The sequence below is a fragment of the Eschrichtius robustus genome, chromosome 16 (assembly GCF_028021215.1).
Source record: "Eschrichtius robustus isolate mEscRob2 chromosome 16, mEscRob2.pri, whole genome shotgun sequence".
NCBI lineage: Eukaryota > Metazoa > Chordata > Mammalia > Artiodactyla > Eschrichtiidae > Eschrichtius > Eschrichtius robustus.
The window spans coordinates 15,182,026-15,203,990 of NC_090839.1; the positions used below are offsets into that span (position 1 = coordinate 15,182,026).

The following is a 21,965-nucleotide window of genomic DNA, read 5'->3' on the forward strand; positions in this document are numbered from 1 at the left end:
TGCTTGGTGCCCTGCAATAAACGCTGCACTTTCCTTCACCACAACCCAGTGACAGTAGATTGGCTTCACTGCACGTGGGCAAGCAGTAAGACCCGAGTTTGGTTTGGTAACAAGAAGAGGAATTCAAATTACCCCCAAAGAGGAAAAACATTCTTGGGGGGTTCAGAATTGGAAAACTTTCGATTATCTGTGTGTACTAGAAAGAGAGACTGTGATGCAGGAAAGGACTGCCCATGAGTCTTTATTCCTGTTAATTTTTTATCTTTGTGTCCTTCTCACCTTCATGTACTTGTTGAAGACAGTCTGGATCTCCTCATTGATGCTAGGCTGCAGGACAGCTCGGAGGAGATCCATGGAGATGGCAGGATCTGTGAAACTGCATTCAGGAAGGAGACACAGTCAGGAGGCATGTCCCAAACATATCCTTTCCTACTCTGCCCAGCCAATTATTGAGATAGGACCCTTTAATGACAATAACATGTGGCTTTTACAGAAAACTAGCTATGTGCCCAGGTGCTCTGCAAACCACATAGATGCAGGACTTTATTTCATACTCATAACTCTATGGAATGGCATTATTTTTAAAGTGTTTTAGAAGTATAATACTTAACACAGAAAAAATCTATACACTTTAACAGTTTTAGTGAACATCATTTTAATCACTACTCAGGTCAAGAAACATATATAACCAGCATCCCAAAGACCCATCTTGTGCTCTCTCCCTTCCCTGAGATGGATACTATTAGCCCCACATTTTTCTTAACTTCCATGCTATTCTGCCTCTTTGGAGGCTTCAAACACAGAGCCTGTGAATGTTAGGGACCTTGGGCATTGTTGAATCAACATGCCCCCTCTTCCGAGTTCAGAAGGGAAATGACTTGCTCAAGGTCACACAGAGTTATGGAACCTGAATCTCTTCTTTCTATTGGCTGATGATCTGTTTCTCAGCTCTGTGCAGTGGGGACCCAAAAGCTGCCTCCCAAGCCAGTGCCTGGGAGGGGAAGTCCCACCCAAGGCCAGCCTTACCTTGTTGTCATCTGTGACCGGCGGCCCCTCCGCTGCACCTGCCGGTGCTTTATCATTATGTTCCAAGGGTTCTGTGGAGACCAAGGGAGTAGATGTCACCGAGGTCCGTGACGCTGGGGTGGAGGTGGAGGGTGGGTATTAAGTTATACCTAGACATCCCTGCTTCTCAGGTGCTTTCACCGTCTCTCCCCGCTTGGGGTAGTGGGGAGGGCAGTGGAAGGCCCTGCCAGGGAACAGGAACCAAGGAAAAGCTTCCTGCCTCCAAGTCCCAACCCCACTTTTTCAGGAACGGGTGGAGGAAGGGAATCAGTGTCTACCGAGGGCCTACTCTGTGCCAGATGATGCGCTGGGCGCTTTACCCGCATTTATATCCTTTCCCACAACTTTACGAGGCAGGGACTAGTATCTCCATTTTCGAGAAGAGAAAACTGGAGCTCAGGGGCTTGACAGGGCCGGCCCACGTCACCTAGCTAGGAGGGCGGCACCAGAATATGAAGCCAGGTCGTCGCACTGCGACAACGCCAACCCCTGGCAACACCAGCCGCCTCGTTCTCCCGCCCGCGGGCCAGGGTCCCGGGAGCCCGAGGCCCTGTAGGGCCCGAGCCCAGGCCTGGCCGGGGCTTCCCCGGGGGCGCCCTCACCGTGAGAACCAGCTGCCCCGCTGCGCCGGCGTCTCCCAGCTCGGGGCCGCCCCGCTCTGCCCCGCCGGGTCCCCGCGGCTGCTCGGCGTCGCCAGTGGCCCCCATGGCGCCCCCGGCCCCCACAAGTTCAGCCCGACTCTGCCACCGGCCGGAAAGTCTCCCTGTGACGTCATTGGAGCGCGCCGCCCGCAGGCTCCGGAAGCGCGACGCAGCGAGCGGCAGGGTTACCAGGGGAACCGAGCCGCCGCGTCTCGCCGGGTCCCAGAAGCTTAGAGGCCCTGTGTGTAGGTTGGCCAGGCTCCCTCTCGGGAGCGGCCGCGCCTCGGGTGTAAACTGTGGGTGTTCAGTCAAGGATCTTTCTCTGGCCGGGCCAAGGCCCGTGGAGAAGTGCGGGGCAGGAGGAGGGGAGCAGGTTTTCTCGGGCCGGTGTTGGGGAGCGGAGGGGAGCGTTTGGTACCGAGGCGTCTGCAGTTGTCTCCGGAAAACTAGATTTTAATATGCCTGGCACTCAGCCCCCGGAATTGGATGGGCCTAATGTGAGGATCCCGAAACCCAACAAGAGGGGGTCTGGCCCATGCCATCCCACTCACCCAGCGGTCTCTTCAGGCCTTGACCCCAGGGATTGCCTCTTGGCGTCTGAAGGCATCTGAAGGCATCTGAATGAAGATTCTGGGCTTCTCTCCCCAGATGGGTGATACTGGGATGGGCTGGGGATGCAGGGATTTAACAGCTGTGGAGTTCCCCAGAGCCCCTTTAGCTCTGCATTAGAGGTAAGACGTCCCTGAATAGAATTGGATCTACTTATGGGTGGTAGATAAAGTTACTTTTATCAGGTCATAATATGGGGTAGTAGAAAGTGCATGAGTTTTGCAGTTAGAAAGATCTGAGTTCAAGTCCATTATGATATGGTGGTAACATTGACTATGGGATTGGACTGCTTACCTTTGTTCTACTACTTATTAGCTGTGACCCACATTTCTTTCTGTGCCTCAGTTTCCCCATCTGTAGAATGGGGATAATAGTACCTAACACATAGGGTTGCAATGAGGATTAATTGAGTTAATTCATGTCAAGTACTTAGAACCTTGGCAGTAGTAAACCCTCAAACAATGTTATCTGTCATTACTATTATTAAATTCCAGCAGCCACCACTTACTAGCTTAATGACCTTGGCTAATTTTCCCTCTGAACTAGTTTTCTTACTTCTGCAAGATTATTGTGAGGCATAAAATAAATAATGTGTATAAAACACATGTTAGGTCATCAATAAATGTTAATTATCTCCACGCTCCAATATCAGCCTTAAAACAATAAGGCAACTTTCTGGTACCAAATTCTTTGTCCCTATTAAGGAGGTTTTTACCCTTTAACCTCATTAGGCTAAGCAATGCCAGTGGACACTGTTAGGTATCATGGTTGACCAAAGGAATAGATAAAGAAAAATAAAAAGAAATATAGGAAGAAGAGATAAAGAAAGGGAGTATATATGACCTAGGTTACTACTTGAGTCATAGCAACTGTTCTTTCGGGTTTTGTCGACTAACCTTCATATAGTCCAAGAATGCCCTGTATGGGCTAGAGGGACCAAGATGTAGGTTTTTGGTGCATTTATATTAGTTCTGAACAAATCTAAACACTGCTTTTCTGTAGTTTTTGGATAGTTTCCAAGCAGTCTGTTCCATTCTCTGTTTTCTAGGTTGCTAGGATGGACAGGAGCCACAGTGCATTTTATTAGCTTTGGTTCTTTTCTTTAGTTGTGTCTCTAGTCCTTTCCTCTCTCATTACAGCTGTAGCTGTGTCCTTCCAAAACCCTCTAGGGCTCTCTTTGATCCTTTATCCAATGGCCATCCCTCCATTTTCTCAGCTGCCCATTAGATTCCTCATCATTGTCCAGGGATGTTGTGTATATTGCAGAGTTTGATCATTCCCATCACGTGTGTCTTTTGGTAGTGCCAGGAATTTTCCCACACACCAGCAACCAGTCACTTTTCTTCTTGTCAGGAGAAGACATCCTTGGGGATTATAGTGAAACGGAAAACTTTGTGGCTGGCCTGAGACCAATCCCCTAGTCTTGCCCTTCCCTCGGTTGATGTATTGATATAAGGCAAGGTGTACACGTCTGGCCTGAACTGAGTTCTCATCTCTACCCTCAGCATCATCATCATGTCAAGCTGCCTCTTCCTCCTGAAGGCACTTCTTGCTCTTGGGTCCGTGGCATCCTGGGTGACTGCAGGAGAGCATGGTGAGCTATCATTTGGGATCCCTGGCTAACAGCAATAGAAAATGACTAGAGGAGAAGTCATCCCCTGCCTCCTCCCAGAGTGAGGGTCCTCATTTGGGGAGATGGTCTTCTCTGTAGAACAGAACTGGACGCATAGATTCTTGGGACAGCCAGGATAGGTCTTCCTGGCTTTCTCTGTCCTCTCTGGACAAGGAGATAGCACTTCCAGTCTGGCTTACTAGAGGTTCTAGCTTTTCCTGAGGGCTCTCACCCTAGGGTGAGAATAGGATCGCCCCAAGCTTTCTGTCTCTCTCTCTGCAGAGTGGCTGGTCTGTGTGTGGTGCTGGGTGCATGTTAGCGGCTGTGTGGGAGAAGGGGAAAGTGGTTGCAGAAATATTTTGTTTTAAATTTATTTATTTAAATAATTTAATTTATTTATTTTTGGCTGCGTTGGATCTTCGTTGCTGCGCGTGGGCTCTCTCTAGTTGCGGCGAGCAGGGTCTACTCTTCGTTGCGGTGCGCGGGCTTCTCATTGCAGTGTCTTCTCTTGTTGCGGAGCACGGGCTCTAGGCTCGCGGGCTCAGTAGTTGTGGCACATGGGCTTAGTTGCTCCGCGGCATGTGGGATCCTCCTGGACCAGGGCTCGAACCTGTGTCCCCTGCATTGGCAGGCAGATTCTTAACCACTGTGCCACCAGGGAAGCCCCAGAAATATTTTTGACAGGAATTTTGGAGAGACTAAGAGTCCCCGAAGTACATTTGCCTTCCATTCCCTGTTTCTTGAGGCCTTGCCAGTTACCCCAATCTCAAGCGATAACTTTTGCAGTGAAAGAAGGAAAATGCCCTCGCAATAAGAACCCATGCCAAGAGCCATACCAGGGGGATTCTGCCTGTCTGGCTAGGCGGAAGCGCTGCGGCGCAGGCTGTGCTCGGCTCTGTAGAGGAGGCATCCCTAAGGGTATGCTGGCTTGAGAGGCGAAATCCAAGTCTCCTTTCCGATCTTGCCTCTGGGCTAGATACACCCAGAGAGCTTCCTGTCTCCTAGGTTGGCTCTTGAAATTTAGCTCACCTCTTTTTTTCCCCTTTTGGGGGGTCTCTTCTCCTTTAATCACTCGTGTCCCCAGTTCTTTGCCTTCTGTCAGGAGAGAACAGGCCATTGATTATCTGCATCTTTTACTTTGAACTCAGGGTTCCTGTGAAGGCTGGCCTCCTTCCAGCCAAACCTCCCCAGGTAGCAGGCCCCTTCCCTGTACCCAGTGGCGTTGTCTGCGCCTGGCTTCAGCAGCTCCCTTGGGCAGCCTGCCCATAAGGGAGAATAGAGTGTTGTACTCTTTGCCAGGACTCTGGAGGGCCAGCTCTGGAACCAGAGCCTGGGAATCTGTCTCATGCGGGTCATTCATTGTCAACTTGTCAGGCCTGGTACAATCTTCGCAGTATTTGAAGGTGATGGCTGAATTGCGGGGGCTGAGGGTGAGGCTGGCAGCCAGGCAAGGCAGCTTGGTGAGTTGCCCTGGGCCCTGGCCAGCCCAGATGGGGCTTCCTCTTTCCTTGGAGCTTGGCAGGTTAGAGTCGTGATCTCTCTGCACCTCTCCCAGAGCCCACTGGCCGAGTGGGGTTCCTCGTCTGGTGGGAAGTAATATTTCTGCTGGGATATTAGCTAACTACTTTTCTACAGTTCCAGTCCTGGAGGAGGGCTGGCCCACTCACCCAGCGGGACTCGTTGCTACAGCCCACTGCACAGGGAACTCCCCTTCCTGGGCTGTGAATAATCTCTGCTTTCATTAAGCTCTGATTTGCCAGAAGCTTACCATAGCCTGTCCTGTCTGTTTGGTAACGTGGAGGAATGTCAGGGTGCCTGAGAGCACAGGGTAGACCCTGGGACCTGCTCCCCTGAGGCAGTTCGGGTCTGAGCCTGAACCGGGCTCCTCTGCTTGCTGGCTCTGTGGCCTTGGACGAGTCCTTTCATCTCTTTGAACCTCATTTTTATCATTCTTAAAATGGAGATAAGGGTATTTATCTCATAGAGTGATAATGCAGTGTCCATTTGGGCTGCTATAACAGAATACCATAGACTGGGTGGCTTATAAACAACAGAAATTTATTTCTTACAATTCTGGAGGCTGGGAAGTCCAAGATCAAGGTCTAGCAGGTTCAGTGTCTGGGAGGGCCTGCTTCCTGGTTTGTCGACTGCCGTCTTTTTGCTGTGACCTCACGTGGCAGAAGGGCAGTAAGGGCCACTAGTATTCATGAGGGCTCCAGTCTCCTGACTTAATCACCTCCCAAAGACCCCACTTCCAAATACCCTCACTTTGGAGATTAGGTTTCAACATATGAATTTTCGGAGAATACAAATATTCAGCCTACAGCATGCAGTTGAGAAGAAATGTACATAAGAAACTTGTACAAAACCTGCCAAATAATGCCTGACAGCTCATATAGTTATGCCCAGCACCTCGCTGTTCAGGTTCCCTCCCGACTATCTGAGGTCTGGCCTGTCTATTCACTTGCTCACTTATAAATGGATTCAATACATATTGAGTGTCTACCCTACCTGGCATTTGGGCATCCTGGGGTGAGCATGGTAGCCACGGCCCTTGCTCTCATGGAGCTCACCCTCTGACGTGAGACACAGTAAATAATCATAAACGAGCAATAATAACCACCAGTCGTGATGAGTGCAATGAAGGGAAAGAAAAGAGAGGGAAAGAGGAGGTATCATTTTAAGTTGGAGAATGAGAAGGAGCTGGCCATTGGGTGGAGTGCTATGAAGAGGGAACTGCAGGGGCAAAAGCAGTAGAGTAGGGCAGGGCTTACTATTTTAAGGAGTTGAAAGGTCAGTGTGGCTGGAGAAAAGAGATGGAGAAGGAAGGTGGTTCCAGTTGAGGCAGAGTCCAGGCTTTGGGGGAGTCTCCGGGGCCTCTGTCTAAGGCTTTATTGTAAGTGCAGTGGGAGGCCTTTAAAGGGGGCTATAAAAGCAGGAGAGGCCTGATCCAGTTTTCATTTTAAAAAGGCTACTCTGCTGGTGTCTGAAGAATGGATGGGGCGAATGTAGAAGATGGCAGGCCAGTTAAGAGGCCAATATGCCAGGCTGGATGGGGGGTGATCATGGCTCAGACCAGGGTGGTGACAGTGCAGACCTGGAAGAGTGGCAGACTTGAAGTACTTTTGAGGGTGAAGCTGACAGGCCCGGGGAAAGAAGTTAGCAAATGTGGGTGTTGAGGAAAAGGAAGTGTCAAAAAGGGTGGTGAGTGTCTGGCTGGAGCTGTTGGGTGATGGTGGTGGTCTTTACTGAGAAGGGGGAGATTTTGGAGTGAAGATTCAGATTATGGCCTAAGAGTTGTCCCCTCTGGCTCCCTCATGGCGCCCCTCCCACTGCATGAAAGTTGAACCCTCCTGATCCCCCGTGACCCTCTGTTTTGCTTATTACGACATGTGCATTATTATTATTTTTAAAAAACATTTATTTATTTATTTATTTGTGTTGGGTCTTAGTTGTGGCAGGCGGGCTCCTTAGTTGTGGCTTGCCATATCCCTAGTTGTGGCATGCAAACTCTTAGTTGCGGCATGCATGTGGGATCTAGTTCCCAGACCAGGGATCGAACCAGGGTCCCCTGCACTGGGAGTGTGGAGTCTTTTAAAATAAATTTATTTATTATTTATTTATTTATTTTTGGCTGCATTGGGTCTTCGTTGCTGCGTGCGGGCTTTCTCTAGTTGCGGCGAGCAGGGGCTACTCTTCCTTGCGGTGCGTGGGCTTCTCATTGCAGTGGCTTCTCTTGTTGCGGAGCACAGGCTCTAGGTGTGCGGGCTTCAGTAGTTGTGGCACGTGGGCTCAGTAGTTGTGGCTTGCAGGCTCTAGAGTGCAGGCTCAGTAGTTGTGGCGCATGGGCTTAGTTGCTCCTCGGCATGTGGGATCTTCCTGGACCAGGGCTCAAACTCGCGTCCCCTTCGTTGGCAGGCAGATTCTTAGGCACTGAGCTACCAGGGAAGCCCTGGAGCGCAGAGTCATAACCACTGCGCCACCAGGGAAGTCCCACGACATGTACATTGTGTCCTTCATATGCATTGATGGCATGGGCTCCCTGTGTGTTTGGGTCCCCTTTTCTGAAACCTCACTGCTGGTTGTACAGCTAGCTAAGAGTTGACACAGCAGGCCCAAGACTGATATTCTCAGAAAGGCCTGCTCACAAGATTGGCCTTGGTGGGCTTCTGGGAATGGATTTTGAGACGGTTCCTGCCACCGTAACTAATAACAGTGGTTTGAGCTAGGCAGAGAGCGCCCATGTGACCAGCCTGCAGGAAGAACCCTAAGTCTCCAGTGAGCTTCCCTGGTAGATACCACTTCACATGTATTGTCACAATTCCATACTGGAGGAATGAAGTCATCCTGTGTGACTCCCCTGGGAGATGACTCTTGGAAGCTTGCGCCTGGCTTCCTCTGGACTTCACCTCGTGCACCTCTTCCCTTTGATGATTTTGCTTTGTATTTTTGTGCTGTCGTAAATCATGGCCATGGGTACAACTGTATGCCGAGTCCTGTGAGTCCTAGTGAATCACCAAAACTAGGAGTGGTCTTGGGGGTTCCAGGCACACTAGTTTATTTATAAGTTTTCCTAACCCCTAAAACTGTCTACCACTGGGTCTTTTGGCAGAACTGAGCTGAGTCCCAGTGCTTGTTGATTCGGTTTTGGGTGATCGTTGCTGAGTGCAGGGGATCACCATGATGTGGATTAAAGGGCACTGGACCTAGTGTCAGAGCTGGGGGTTTGGGACCCAATTCTGTGACCATTGGCCTCAGGCCAATCCTTCCCCCTTCTGGGTGTCTGTCTGTTTACAAGAGAAGAGGAGTAGCTCTGAAGGCTCAGAGGGCCCTTCTTGGCTTAAGAAGTTTTGAAATTTCACTTTTCTGCCAGCAGCTGCTGTTCTTCCCTAGTGGAAGGTTGGAGCTGGGGCAACGGTAAAGACTAAGTGTGAGTATTTCCTAGGCTTCAGCTTTTTATTCTACTTTTCTGGTGATAGCTTGGGATCTTGGGATAGGGGCATATCTGGAGGCTAGGGATGACCATCCCCGTTCTGGCTATCATTCCTATTTCTCATCCTGATTCCTGCTAACATACCTGTGAGGTGACCGGAAACCATGTGTTATGAGGAACTGAGCTTACCTAGCCTGGCAAAGCTAAGACAGTGAAAGGCAGAGGATGGCTAAAGAGATGGCATGAGCCATGTTTTTGCCAGGTCTCTGGGAATAGGAAAAGGACCAATGAATAGAAACAGATTTCAGTTGAGTATAAAGAAGGACTTCCTTTATAACTAAGGCTGTCTAGCTGGAGTATAAGGATGGCATAGTCTGGCTTGGAGGTATTGAAGCCCCCTTAATTCCAGCTGTTCAAGCTGAGAGGAGGGGATTGTTTGGCAGGGATTCAAGCATCAGATAGGGTATTAGACTGGGTGGCTCTGCTGGGCACTGGTCCGAGGGGATGTGCTGTGACCCTCAGGGCTTCAACCTGTCTTCCAGGGGTCCCTTCATTGCTTCTACTATTTGACAAAACCCCAGGGACCTCAAGGAAGCCTGGCCTGGCAGAGGGTAGGGCTTTGGTCTCTACGCCTGGTCCTGAGGATGAGGGCCGAGGTAGCAGGGTGCTCCTGGCATTGGTTACTTCAGAGTCAGGCACGGAAAAATGGTGACATCTGGGAAGTGTGGTATTCTAGGCCTCCACTCTAGGGCACACGGTATGACTTGGTGAGAAGTTTATTTTGCTGTGTTTCTCCCTACCAGGGAGATTTTTTTTTATGCCCAGCCTTCTCAACCGTGGGATAAAAGGCTTTGTTCCTTGTTAAATGGATTTTAGTGTTTGTCAGACAGGTGGGGAGGTGTGGAGAGATACATCTGGTGGTTACAGTGACCATATTTTCTGAATAAAAAATATCAAGACACATAGTCGTGACACAAGCGGGCAATGGCAAAAAATATTTGAAATAGGGGCTATTCCGAAAAATCCTAGGATGCCAGGTTACTATATCTTGATTGTTTAGCTGCATGTATTCTCTTGGAGTCCAATACTTGCTTCTTCCATCATGTCAGACTTCCCGGAGCCAGCTGTGTCTAATTGTATGTACATGTTCTTTCTCAGAGGCACTGGGCCAGTCCTGTCTTGGTTTTCTACAAAGCTTGAATTGCCTGTCATTTTCCCCTCCATTTAAAAAACTTGAAATAAACACTGAGAGGAATGAGTCATGGTGAGTGGGTTTGGTTTGGATGTGACTTCTTGGGTGTGCCTGCCCCCGTGGACCTGGCCTGTTGCCCACATATCTTAAGGATGGTGTAGTAGAAAGAGTGCTTCACTGCAAACCAAGAAGCTGAGTTTTGTCCTGCTTTGCCGCTGACTCACTCTGCAGTTCTGGGCCAACCCCTTCTCTTCTCTGAGTTCCATTATCTTCTTAGGGGCTGTGAAAGGGCACATCAAGAATGTGTTTGGCTACGTGAAGCAGAAAATGAAACCAACAGGGATTTTTCTTTCTCACATAACAAGAAGTCCTGAAGTCAGCGCCAGGGCTGGTGTGGTGGCTTCACGATGAAGCAATTTCTCTCTCTCTCCTTTGCAGTTCTTGACTTTGTCTTCACACTGGTTGCCTCCTGGTTGCAAGAAGGCTGCTCTGATTCCTTGTCTGTCTTTGGACTGGAAGAAGCAAGAAACGAGGGGGCAGTTTGACAGTTGTATTCCCTGAACCAACAATGCAAAAGTTTTCCCAGCTTATATCTTAGTTTGTGGTCACCCCTAGTTACAAGGGAATATGGGGGAAGCAAATCATTTTAGCTGACTGGCCTCACTGCCTCTCCGAACAAGCCTGGGAGTCTATTCACAAGTGCTTCAGTTATTTATTGCCACCTAACAAACCATCCCCAAACTTAGCGACTTAACACAGTGCATTCTTTTTTTTTTTTTTTTTCCCCCAAAGCCCCAGTCCTGAAGTCATCAACATTAACACAGTGCATTCTTTCTCACAGTTGTGTGGGTTTGTGGGTTGGCTTGGCTTGGCTGGGCTTAGCCGGGCAGTTCTTATACCCAGTGGATCAGCTGAGGTCCTTCATGCAGCTGGGAGCTCCCTGGCAAGTTCCACTGTGGCTGGAATGTCCAGGATGGCCTCTCCTCCTCCAGGTTCTCCCTCCGGAGGCGTCTCATTATCCCGCAGCCTAGCCCAAGCTGCTTTACAGCATGGTGGCTGGTTTCCAAGAGGGAGTGTTCAAGCCCCAGTATGCAAGTGTTGCTCAAGCCTCTGCTTGCATCATACTTGGCTGGTGTCCTGTTGGTCAAAGCAAGTCACCCAGTCAAGCCCAGAGACAGTATGGGAGGGGGCTACCCAAGAGCATGTATTCCAGCAGCCAGCAGTGTTGATGTCGACCACAGTAAGCAAGGAGGGAGGATGAATATGGCGGTGGCAGCTAGTGCGTTTGCCACAATGTGTTAGACCTCAACAGTGCTTTTCGGTCTGTGAGTCTGGATATCTATTTAGTATTTTGCAGTCGGCATTAAAAAAAAAAAAGAAATAGAATATAAAGTGTCAGCATTGCATATACATGTATGCACATAAATATGTACATTTTACACATAAATAGGTATAAAATACACATGGGACTCAATGGAAAATGTATTTTGTACTCAGAGTCCCAATAAAAATAACTGGAAACACGGGGCTTGAACACCTCTGGGCCCCAATGCTCTGATTTTATGGCAGAGTTTGGCGGTGAGTGTCCTGCCGACCCCCTTCCGTGTGAAGAGCTGTGTGATGGGGACGCATCCTGTCCTCAGGGGCATAAGTGCTGCAGCACCGGCTGTGGCCGTGCCTGCCATGGAGACATTAAGGGAGGTATGTCGGCTCTTTGGGGAAGACTTGAGTGCTCCTGGGGTCCCAGGGTTGGCTTGGGAGGGAGCCATCTGTGGCCTCCTTCTCTTTCTCTTCGTGGGAGGAGTCAGGGTTCTCATCTTTCCACTCCTCCTAGCCCCTCAACCCAAAGCAACCCTCCTCCAAGGACCAAGGGGCCCATGTTGGCATTGAAAGAACTAGAGGAAGGCAGTGGGTGTTAGTAGGAAGCCCAAGCATAGGGGGAGAGGGTGGTGCTCTGGGAGCCTTGCTCCTTCTGCATCCCACCCAGCCCCAGCCCCAAACCCCCAGAGGTATCAAGTCCCAAGGTACCTCTAGGGAACTCCCTGTGGGACACCATTTGGAAATCATTAGTCCAGATGCTCTCTTGGGGCCCTGCAGGGGCTCGGATCCTTGAACTTCAAGGTTTCCCAGCCAGATCTTTGGTTAAGATCTAGTTAGAATCAGGGATGGATTTATCTGGAGCCTCTAAGTCCCAGATGGGAACTTGGAGTCATTGGAGCCAACCCTCCTGTCTCTATACCTATGCCTGTTTATCCCACAGGGCGGGGTGGTGATTGTCCAAAAATTTTGGCGGGCCTGTGCATTGTCAGCTGCATGGCGGATGAGAACTGCCAAGCTGGGGAAAAGTGCTGCAAGTCGGGCTGTGGCCGTTTCTGTGTCCCGCCAGTCCTGTCACCCGAGCTGGCCCTGAACCCCAACCGGACCATCAGGTCTAATTTTGAATTAGGTGAGTACAGCCCATTGTTATCAATAACAACGGCCTTAACTGCTATGTACAGAGCACTGGCTTAGGTGCTGGGTGGGGACTCCAGAAGGGCAAGACAGTTTTTGCCCTGGAGAGTCTAGTTGGAGAGAAAGATTCTATGTCACAGATCAAGAACCCTTGTATAGGCAGTATGCGTGTATAGGTGATGAGAGTAAGTGTGGCTCCTTGGGAAGGTCCTTCTCCTAGAAGTAGGATTTGATCTGGGCCCTAAGGCCTAGGCAGGATGTGACCAAGGGAGGAGAGCACAGAGAACATGCTGCATGGGTGGTCTGGTGACGGTCAGCAAAGGCACAGAGGGGGTAATGTATGTGACGTGTTTGGGGAGCTGGGATGGAGGTGGTGAGAAGAGTGGGTAAGGGAACAGACAGGCTGTTTTCTGAACAGGAAATATAAGGTTGGTCAATGAATGATAAGAGTCTTCAATACCAGTTTAGACTGGATTGTCTGGGAAGCAGGGAGCCATTTAAGGCCTTTGAGAGCAATCTTTGCCAAACTTCTCCAGGGTGGAAGGGAAAAAAAACATGTTGGGGAGCTGGAGCCAGGAGGGCACAGTTGTGACCTGATGTTTTTCTACTTGCAGAGATCCCGGTGCCCTAGCTGTCCTGATGTGTCCTGAGTTTCTTTGGTGACTCCAGGGGCCTTGTCCTGGTAGCCAGGAGAGGATGATGTCCTGGGGCTTGTGACACCCCCAGGGACTTTCATTGCCCTCTCTGCTCTGTTTCTGTTCTTGCTGCTGCCCTGAGCGTAGGAAACCCAGCCCTGGGCTTGGGCAGTGGGTGTGTGGTGCTTCTTTTCCCCAATAAAGGCCGATGCTGACCCTCTTGTCTGTGCTCTTTGAGGGCTAAGGTGAGGAAAGAGAGCAAGGGCGTCTGAACGTGGCTGTGGGATTATGGGACTGACTTATTTAGGAAGGATAGGGGATCCCTTCTTTCTGAGAACACTGGAAATGGATGCTGGTTGGGAGTGGCCGGGGGGAGAAGGATGGAAGCCAAACCCGGGGTGACTTGCCATAGACTTGTCCAGGAGTGGGACAGTCAGGCCTCTTTTTGGACTTGCTGACCTTACTTTTTTTTTTTTTTTAAAGAAACTCCTTTATTTATTTATTTATTTTTGGCTGTGTTGGGTCTTCGTTTCTGTGCGAGGGCTCTCTCCAGTTGCGGCAAGTGGGGGCCACTCTTCATTGCGGTGCACGGGCCTCTCACTATTGCGGCCTCTCTTGTTGCGGAGCACAGGCTCCAGACGCGCAGGCTCAGTAGTTGTGGCTCACGGGCCCAGTTGCTCCGCGGCATGTGGGATCCTCCCAGACCAGGGCTCGAACCCGTGTCCCCTGCATTGGCAGGCAGACTCCCAACCACTGTGCCACCAGGGAAGCCCCGCTGACCTTACTTTTGTTGGAGAATATGAGTTGGGGAATGGAACTGGGGTGAGTGGCTAGTTTTTTGAGTCACTTGGATGGTCCCACCTTGGCTCACCTTCTTTGGGGGCCAGGCCTTGGCTCCAAGACAGGTGTTTTGTCCCCTCCAGATAGCTTTGCTGTAGGGAGGGGTGTCTTTAGGTTCTTGGGACCAAGATAATTTTTTAAAAGAATATTTTTTATGTAGACAAAAAATATATTCTATATCTTGGAGATCCTTTATGCCATCACATACATTCTTTTAATAGAGCTCCATGAAAATAACTAACCAGTTACCTCTTGTTGGACATTAACATTTTTGCACATATAAAAATCATGGCCTAAAAAAAAAAAAAAAAAATCATGGCCTAGTTTTGCAGATAAATCTGGGTAAATTCTTAGCAGTAGAATTCTAGTTTCTTAAATAGAGCCTGGCAAAAAACAAGCTCTCAGTAAATATTTGTTGAATGAATGAAAGAATGAATGTAATTCCCAAGTCTATCCCATTAGGAGTTTGTTGGGCTGCAATTAATAGAAAACCCAACTAATAGTGGCTTAGCCAATAAAGACATTTAATTTTCTCACGTCAGAGTCTGGAGAGAGGCAGTGAGGCTGGTTCAGCAGCTGGACCGAAACACTGATGGCCAGAGTCACTTCTTCCATCTCCACCATCCTCAGTATGCTGGCTTTTGTTCTTGTGCCGGTCACCTCATGGGTATGGGATGGATGCTGCAGCTCTAGATGTCACAACAGGAAGCTGTGTGTAGAGGGCAGTGGTGAAAAGACCTGTACAGCAAACCATGCTCTCCTTTTCTTGATGGAGAGTGGCTTCCCCAGAAGTCACGGCCTTCCCAGGCTTCCCTTGTCATCTCACTGGCTGGAGCTGCAAGGAAGGCCCGGAAAGCAAATATCTGCAAACGCTAATGGGAAAGTGACCTAAGATCTTAAATTAATCCTGCTTCATCCCTGAGGCTGAGGCAGGTGACCACGTGGCTATAAAAATTGAGGTTCTAGAATGGATAAACAACAAGGTCCTACTGTATAGCACAGGGAACTATATTCAATATCCTGTGATACATCATAATGGAAAAGAATATGAAAAAAGAATGTATATATATATAAATGAATCACTTTGCTGTACAGCAGAAATTAACACAACCTTGTAAATCAACTATACTTCCAAAAAAAAAAAAATTGATGGAACTTCCCTGGTTGCGCAGTGGTTAAGAATCCGCCTGTCAATGCAGGGGACGTGGGTTCGATCCCTGGTCCGGGAAGATCCCACATGCCGCGGAGTAACTAAGCCCGTGTGCCACAACTACTGAGCCTGTGCTCTAGAGCCCGCGAGCCACAACTACTGGGCCCATGTGCCCCAATTACTGAAGCCCGCGTGCTCTAGGGCCCGCATGCTGCAACTACTGAGCCTGTGTGCTGAAGCTACTGAAGCCCGAGCGCCTAGCGCCTGTGCTCCGCAACAAGAGAAGCCACTGCAATGAGAGACCTGTGCACTGCAACGAAGAGTAGCCCCCGCTCACCACAACTAGAGAAAGCCCACGTGCAGCAACGAAGACCCAATGCAGCCAAAAAAAATAAAATACACAACTTAAAAAAAAAGCGCTGAGAATTAAAAAAAAAAAAAAAATCGAGGTTCTATTAGCAAGAAGGAAGGAGGGAATGCTTTTGGGATGGGTAGGTAATGAACTGTGTGTACCATACTGGGTCAAAGGACATACGCATTTAAAATTTGGACAGAAATTTCTAAGTAGGCAGGGCTTTTGTATCAAGAAAAAAAAAAGGTATCACTGCTCATGTTGAATATTGCAGAAATGCTTTTGTAATTCCCAACTTTAATGGAAAAAGGTGAAGTATAAATTTTAAAAAAACTTCTCACCACTGCTGAGTTTTTGTGCCCCCTTTTCCTCTTCTGTCTTCATACTGGCATGTGGTATTCTGGTTTCTGCTGGTTTAGAACATTCATCTCTTGGAGTAGAGGAGACATATGACAGCATTGCCTGATCTGAAAATGAGTGGCTGGCGTGAGCCTCGGGGTGGTCATCCTAGGGACACCCATGGCTCCAGGCTCACATTGCAGGGAGCTGGGAAGGAGCGGGGTCTGTGATGGGCTGATGAACATTTTAGCCAATCCCTCTTCCATTGTTTTGCTTATCATTATTTATTGGATAAGCAATGTTTATTTGTTAATTATTGTTTATTAAAACAATCAAAATAATATTATACATGCATCTAGTTGGAAAAATCAATATGGAAGAGTTTTCAATGAAAGATAATCTGGGGATCTTAAAATACTGTAGGATGATTTTCTGCCGGGTGGGGAGCAGGACTGGAGAGGGAGGTGTGAGCTCCAGGTGCAGCTCAGGCTGAGCACTGGGAGAGGGGTCCCTTCCAGGTCTTTCCTTCTCATCTGGGGCAGCCCATCCTGTCTGCATGGGAGCTGCTGACCTGCCTATAGGTAGCAAGTTCCTGAGAGAGAGAGGAAGATAGAAAGGGGAGGGAGGGAGGGAGAGAGAGAGAGAGAGAGAGGAGGAAAGGGCTGAAGGGCTGAATTTGAACTTGGAGCTGGAGGTCAAGGGCTGAGAGGAGGCCAAATCCCACGTCTGGCACCCTACAGCACCCCACCCCTCCCCGCTGCGCGCCTCCAAGACCTTTCTAGGCAGCTTTTCCTACTGTTGTACCTTAAACCAAAGAAGCCATCAGAACCTTTCCTTCCTGCGAGTCGTAAGGCCTCTGTGGACCCTGGTCCTACTCCCTAACCTTACACCCTGAAATTAGCTTCTGACCTGGTAGAAAAGCCACACACCTCCCCCTCCCTAATTCTCAGCTTCCTGCTGGTTCACCTTGTGAACTTCCTGGGTGAAATTTGAAACCAGCCCCTTACTCTGGAGGGCACACAGAGGGCAGAGAGAGAAGAAAGAGGCAGACCACTGGGATTGGTAGGCGGCAGTTTTAACCAGCAAGGGAACTTACTTGTTTGTTTGGGGGCGGGCTCGAGACCAGCCAATCTCTGCACCCGCCTCCAGAAGCTTAAAAGTTTACCGGGAGGCCTTAGCCTGGTTCAGCCGCGTACACCGTACACCGTGCAGATGGTCTCAACAGCATCCCTCTCTTAAGGCTGCATCCTTGGAACACCTCCCACTGTGGGAACAGTGGGCAGAAGGTACATTCCAAGCACGGGGGAGGGGGTGAGGAGCCTCCGATTGCCCGGATTCCATGCACGGGTCAACCAGCGGTCACGTCCACTCGATGACCTCCTCTAATAAATCCTCACCCTGGGCAGGATTTTCTGAGGTTCTGACACTTGCCAGTCCTCAAGTATGGGTTGACCAAGACCTGTTCTTTGACCAGAGCCAGTGAGTCTTGCAAGTCTTCCCTTCTCCATCCCTTTCCTGACCATCTGGTGGTAGAAGTCCCTAGCTCCACACGTGCGCTGAGCCCTGACAGCACCATGAACCCCTGCATCCTCTCCCTGTCGTCCTTCTGGATCTCACTGCTGTCTGGTGGGGCACAGTGTAAGTGGGGAGTGGTGCACGTGGGATGAGAGGGGCAGGAGGCCCCAGGCAAGGGGCCCTCTTGTCAAAGAGGTCAGTGCAGAGAAGGGCAGCCTCATTTAGATTCACAAGCATCAGTAAAGAATGACGAAACCCCCCCATAGGAGTTCACAGGGAACACTTTTTGAGCACTATGTCCCAGGCGCCAAGCTAGGAACTTTCCATGCACAATCTCATTTAATCCTCATAGTGGCCTTGAGAAGTCCCATGTTTTTCAGATGAAGAAACTGAGTCAGAAGTTTATTTTTTAATTTTTTATTTAAAAAATTTTTATTTTATTGAAGTATAGTTGATTTACAATGTTGTGTTAATTTCTACTGTACAGCAAAGTGATTCAAGTATACATATACACACATTCTTTTTCATATTCTTTTCCATTATGGTTTATCACAGGATATTGAATATAGTTCCCTGTGCTATACAGTAGGACCTTGTTGTTTATCCATTCTCTATATAATCGCTTACATCTGCTAACCCCAAACTCCCAATCCATCCCTCCCTCACCCTCCTCCCCCTTGGCAACCACAAGCCTGTTCTCTATGTCTGTGAGTCTATTTCTGTTTTGTAGATATGTTCATTTGTGTCGTATTTTAGATTCCACATATAAGTGATATCATATGGTATTTGTCTTTCTCTTTCTGCAGTCAGAAAGTTTAAATAACTTGCCCAAAGTCCCAGAGTAAGTCAGAGGGCTAGTTTGAACCTTGGTCTGTTTGACCTCAAAATTCTTCTAAATTATTTTTTTTTATATTTACTTGTCTATTTATTTTGACTGCACGGGGTCTTAGTTGCGGCATGCGGTATCTTCGTTGTGGCATGTGGGCTTCTTAGTTGCAGCATGTGGACTCTTAGTTGCGGCATGCATGCGGGATCTAGTTCCCCGACCAGAGATCGAACCCGGGCCCCCTGCTTTGGGAGCATGCAGTCTTACCCATTGGACCACCCGGGAAGTCCCTCTTCTAATTTTAATATTCTACTTTCTCTAACTATAAAGTAGTGGTAGGCTAGTGGTTTGAGATCCACTGCGATAGTCTGAGAAGTAAGAAAAAGAGGGACAGGCAAGGATAACTCTGCATCATATTCTCCCTTTCGTACGTCCTCATTTATACTCTGTCATCATGTGCTTATATACTGACTGTCAGACCATCAGGTAACAGCTCTTAAATTGTTTTCTTCCAACGACAACCTGGACCCCAGCTCCAGTCTGGACCAGGACACCAGCGCACTCAGGACAGGGAAATTGATACCGAGTCCAAGCTCGCTCTGCTAGCTGCACGCCAGGCCAATAAATTGGAGACGAGGTGGTGAGGGAAGGAATACAAAGCCGGCAGACCAAGGAGATGGCAGAATAGTGTCTCCGATAAATCATTTTATCAGGGTTTGGATGCCAGTTTCTTTTATAGCCCAGAGAGGGGGAGGAGATGAGGAAGTAAAGTAAAAAGGCCATAAATTTTGCTAGTATCCCTTGGAATGGCCAGCCTTGGTGAGGGGATGTGTTAATTTCTCCTTTCTTGCAGCCATCCACAGGTGGGCAGGGTTCCCTGAGGCAGGCCATTATGTCTGATTATAGTAACAAAACGCAAAGCAAAGGTTAAAGTCAAAGAAACAGATCGAACATGGGAGTCCGATTTAGCTCTTCCTGTTAAAAAATGAAATGGAGTTTGTGAGGGTGTCTCATCCAGACACTGAAGATGAGGCGTAGGGTGCTCAGTGAGGGATCAAGACCTATTTGGAGTGATAGTGGGGCTCAGATGCTCCTCCTCTGGGACCCCAGGCTTAGCTGTGCTTTGGGGGCTGGGAGTTTTGAGTGTAAGGAATTCCTTGTTGGTGCTTTTATGCTCAGAGCCACCAGAGGGCAGTAGAGGTCGTCATAGACCATTTCCAGGCAGGAGAAATGTTAATTCTGAGTTCGTCCCAGCTTTTTCAATCCACTTTGAGAAAAAGTTACATAGCTGGGTCTATACTCCAGATCCCTACTGAATTACATGTAATAAAGTAAGACCTAACATTATGGCCTTCCTTTTCATATGATGTGGAATGCTTCTGCACTTTTGGTAACATTTATCTTGGGGACATTATCCATTATGTTGTATCAATGTTTCTTGTACCAAAGTCACAGGGCAAATTCCTTGCGGAGCTCAAGATCAGGAGCTTCCCTCTCATGATAAGCTGTTATGAGAATGGGAAATAATTTATTGGACATCTCTTATGTTGCTATCGAGAGATGATGTTTCATTTTGGCTACCAGGAAGCCAAGAGCTTGTTTTTTGTTTTTTGTTTTTAATTGGAGTGGAGTTGCTTTACAATGTTGTATTAGTTTCTACTGTACAGCAAAGTGAATCAGCTATACGTATACATATATCCCCTCTTTTTTGGATTTCCTTCCCATGTAGGTCACCACAGAGCATTGAGTAGAGTTCCCTGTGCTAGGCAGTAGGTTCTCATTAGTTATCTATTTTATACATAGTATAAATAGTGTATATATGTCAATCCCTATCTCCCAATTCATCCTACCCAAGAGCCTGGGTTTTGGAGCGAGGGCTGGGTTTGAATTTAGACTCTTTGTTGCTTATTATCTCTATGCAAAATGAATGAGGATAATAACATTATCACTTTGCCCACCTCACAAGATTTCTGGGAAGAGTCAACGTATAAAGTAAGCACTTAGCACAGAGCCTGACACAAAATGCACACCCAATGAATGTTAGCTATTGTTACTCAGTTTCTGTACCCTCTTTTACTGTCTCTGACTTTTTTTATTTTTACTCTCGGTTCAATGATTTTTCAGTTTTATGGAATCTGTTTTATAGTATTAAGTTCCTCAAATCCTGTTTGGAGGAAGGTGGTGTATACATGTATGAGAGGTTAGTACCAGTTAGAATTCTTAGGCAGAAAGAAATATCTAGAGCAGCACTCTCCAATAGAAATATATTGCAAGCCACATTTGCATTTAAAATTTTCTAGTAGCCACATTAAAAAAGGAAAAAGTTTGGTGTTTACTCAAAAAGTGAAATTTAGAATTACCCTATGACCCAGCAATTCCATTCTCAGGCATATACCTAAAGGAATTGAAAACAGGTGTTTAAACAAAAACTTGCACATGAATGCTCATTGATACGCTATTTACAATTGCCAAAAGCTGGAAGCAACCCAAATGTCCATCAGTGGATAAATGGATAAACAAAATAGGGCATATCCATCCAATGGAATATTATTTGGCCTTAAAAGGAATGAAGTACTGACATATGCTACAGCCTGGATGAACCTGGAAAACATCATGGTAAGTGAAAGAAGCCAGACACAAAAGGCCACATTCAAACGAAATATCTAGAATAGACAAGTCCATGGAAACAGAAAGCCAGTTAGTGGTTGTCAGGTCTGGTTTTAGAACAGAATTACAGTTTGCCCTTGAACAACATGGTTTTGAACTGTGTGGGTCCACTTAAGTGTGGATTTTTTCCAATAGTAAACACTGCAGTGCTGGTTGGTTGAATCAGAGGATGCAGGACTGTGGATCCAGAGGAGCTTCGTATAGGGAGGGCTGCCTATAAGTTATACTCAAATTTTCTACTGTGTGGAGGGTCGGTTCCCCTAACCCTGGCCTGGTTCAATGGTCATCGGTACTCAAGTGGGCTTTTTAATGTACAGATTTCCAAATCGCATCCCAGATATATAAATATAAATTTATAATATATAGTATTATATATATTATAATATAATATAAATTTATTTATTTAAGGCTGTGTTGGGTCTTCGTTGCTGTGTGCGGTCTTCTCATTGCAGTGGCTTTTCTTGTCGTGGAGCACCGGCTCTAGGGGGCTTTAGCAGTTGTGGCACCTGGGCTCAGTGGTTGTGGGTCGTGGGCTTAGTTGCTCCACGGCAAGTGGGATCTTCCCGGACCAGGGCTTGAACCCGTGTCCCCTGCATTGGCAGGCGGATTCTTACCCAGTGCGCCACCAGGGAGATCCCCCATCCCAGATATTTTGATTCAGTAGGTCAAAACTAGGGCAGGCCAAAGAAGCTGCTTGTTTATCTATTAGTAGTTATTTTAAAAGTGCTCCTCAGGGGATTCTAGTAGGTGATCTGGTTTGGGGATCTCTGAATTAGAAGTTTGTGAAAATGAAACGGAGCAGGACCCTGTGGGGCTTCTGGGCACCGAAGCCTTTCTGTGTCCCCCCATTTCTTGGTAATAGGCTTCAGCTTCCATGACCTTCCCTGAGTCCCAAAGGGCAGATTCAAACAGTTGCTAATCAGGGAAGGGAGGGGATGCAGAGACAAGGAAGGAGCAGCCGAGAAACTGTAGTGCAGCCTTGGGGCAGGGTCCCAGTTCTGCCTCAAGGGATATACATAACAATATCTTTGAGCTCTTCTGCAGACCTAAAAGCCCCAACAAATGGAAGATAAACTACTTGATGAGGCATTCTTCATTCCAGAGAGAAGGTCATAGTTTGATAACATCGAGAACCATA

The 21,965-nt window shown here is 48.0% G+C and overlaps 2 protein-coding genes across 4 annotated transcripts in view; one reads left to right on the forward strand and one right to left on the reverse strand.

The window, feature by feature from the left end:
• DNTTIP1 (deoxynucleotidyltransferase terminal interacting protein 1) overlaps positions 1-1,823 on the reverse strand; it is a 28,562-nt gene extending 26,739 nt beyond the window's left edge. Inside the window, exons 1-3 of the mRNA XM_068524577.1 lie at positions 1,668-1,823; positions 1,027-1,097; positions 280-376 (exon numbers count right to left, since the gene is read on the reverse strand). Coding sequence (XP_068380678.1) covers positions 280-376; positions 1,027-1,097; positions 1,668-1,772 — 273 coding nt within the window. The 5' untranslated portion in view covers positions 1,773-1,823. The remainder of the gene's footprint in view (positions 1-279; positions 377-1,026; positions 1,098-1,667) is intronic.
• Positions 1,824-1,878: 55 nt separating this feature from the next.
• WFDC3 (WAP four-disulfide core domain 3) lies at positions 1,879-13,353 on the forward strand. Of its 3 annotated transcripts, none has more exons than XM_068524554.1 (5): positions 1,879-2,437; positions 3,821-3,909; positions 11,622-11,753; positions 12,313-12,498; positions 13,118-13,353. In XM_068524554.1, exons 2-5 carry the CDS (start codon positions 3,831-3,833, stop codon positions 13,132-13,134), a joined length of 414 nt encoding a protein of 137 aa, XP_068380655.1. In that variant the 5' UTR covers positions 1,879-2,437; positions 3,821-3,830; the 3' UTR covers positions 13,135-13,353. The 3 variants fall into 3 exon arrangements, with proteins under 3 accessions (XP_068380655.1, XP_068380656.1, XP_068380657.1); XM_068524555.1 differs by having other exon boundaries at positions 1,889-1,951; XM_068524556.1 differs by having other exon boundaries at positions 1,915-1,955.
• Positions 13,354-21,965: the final 8,612 nt, after the last annotated feature.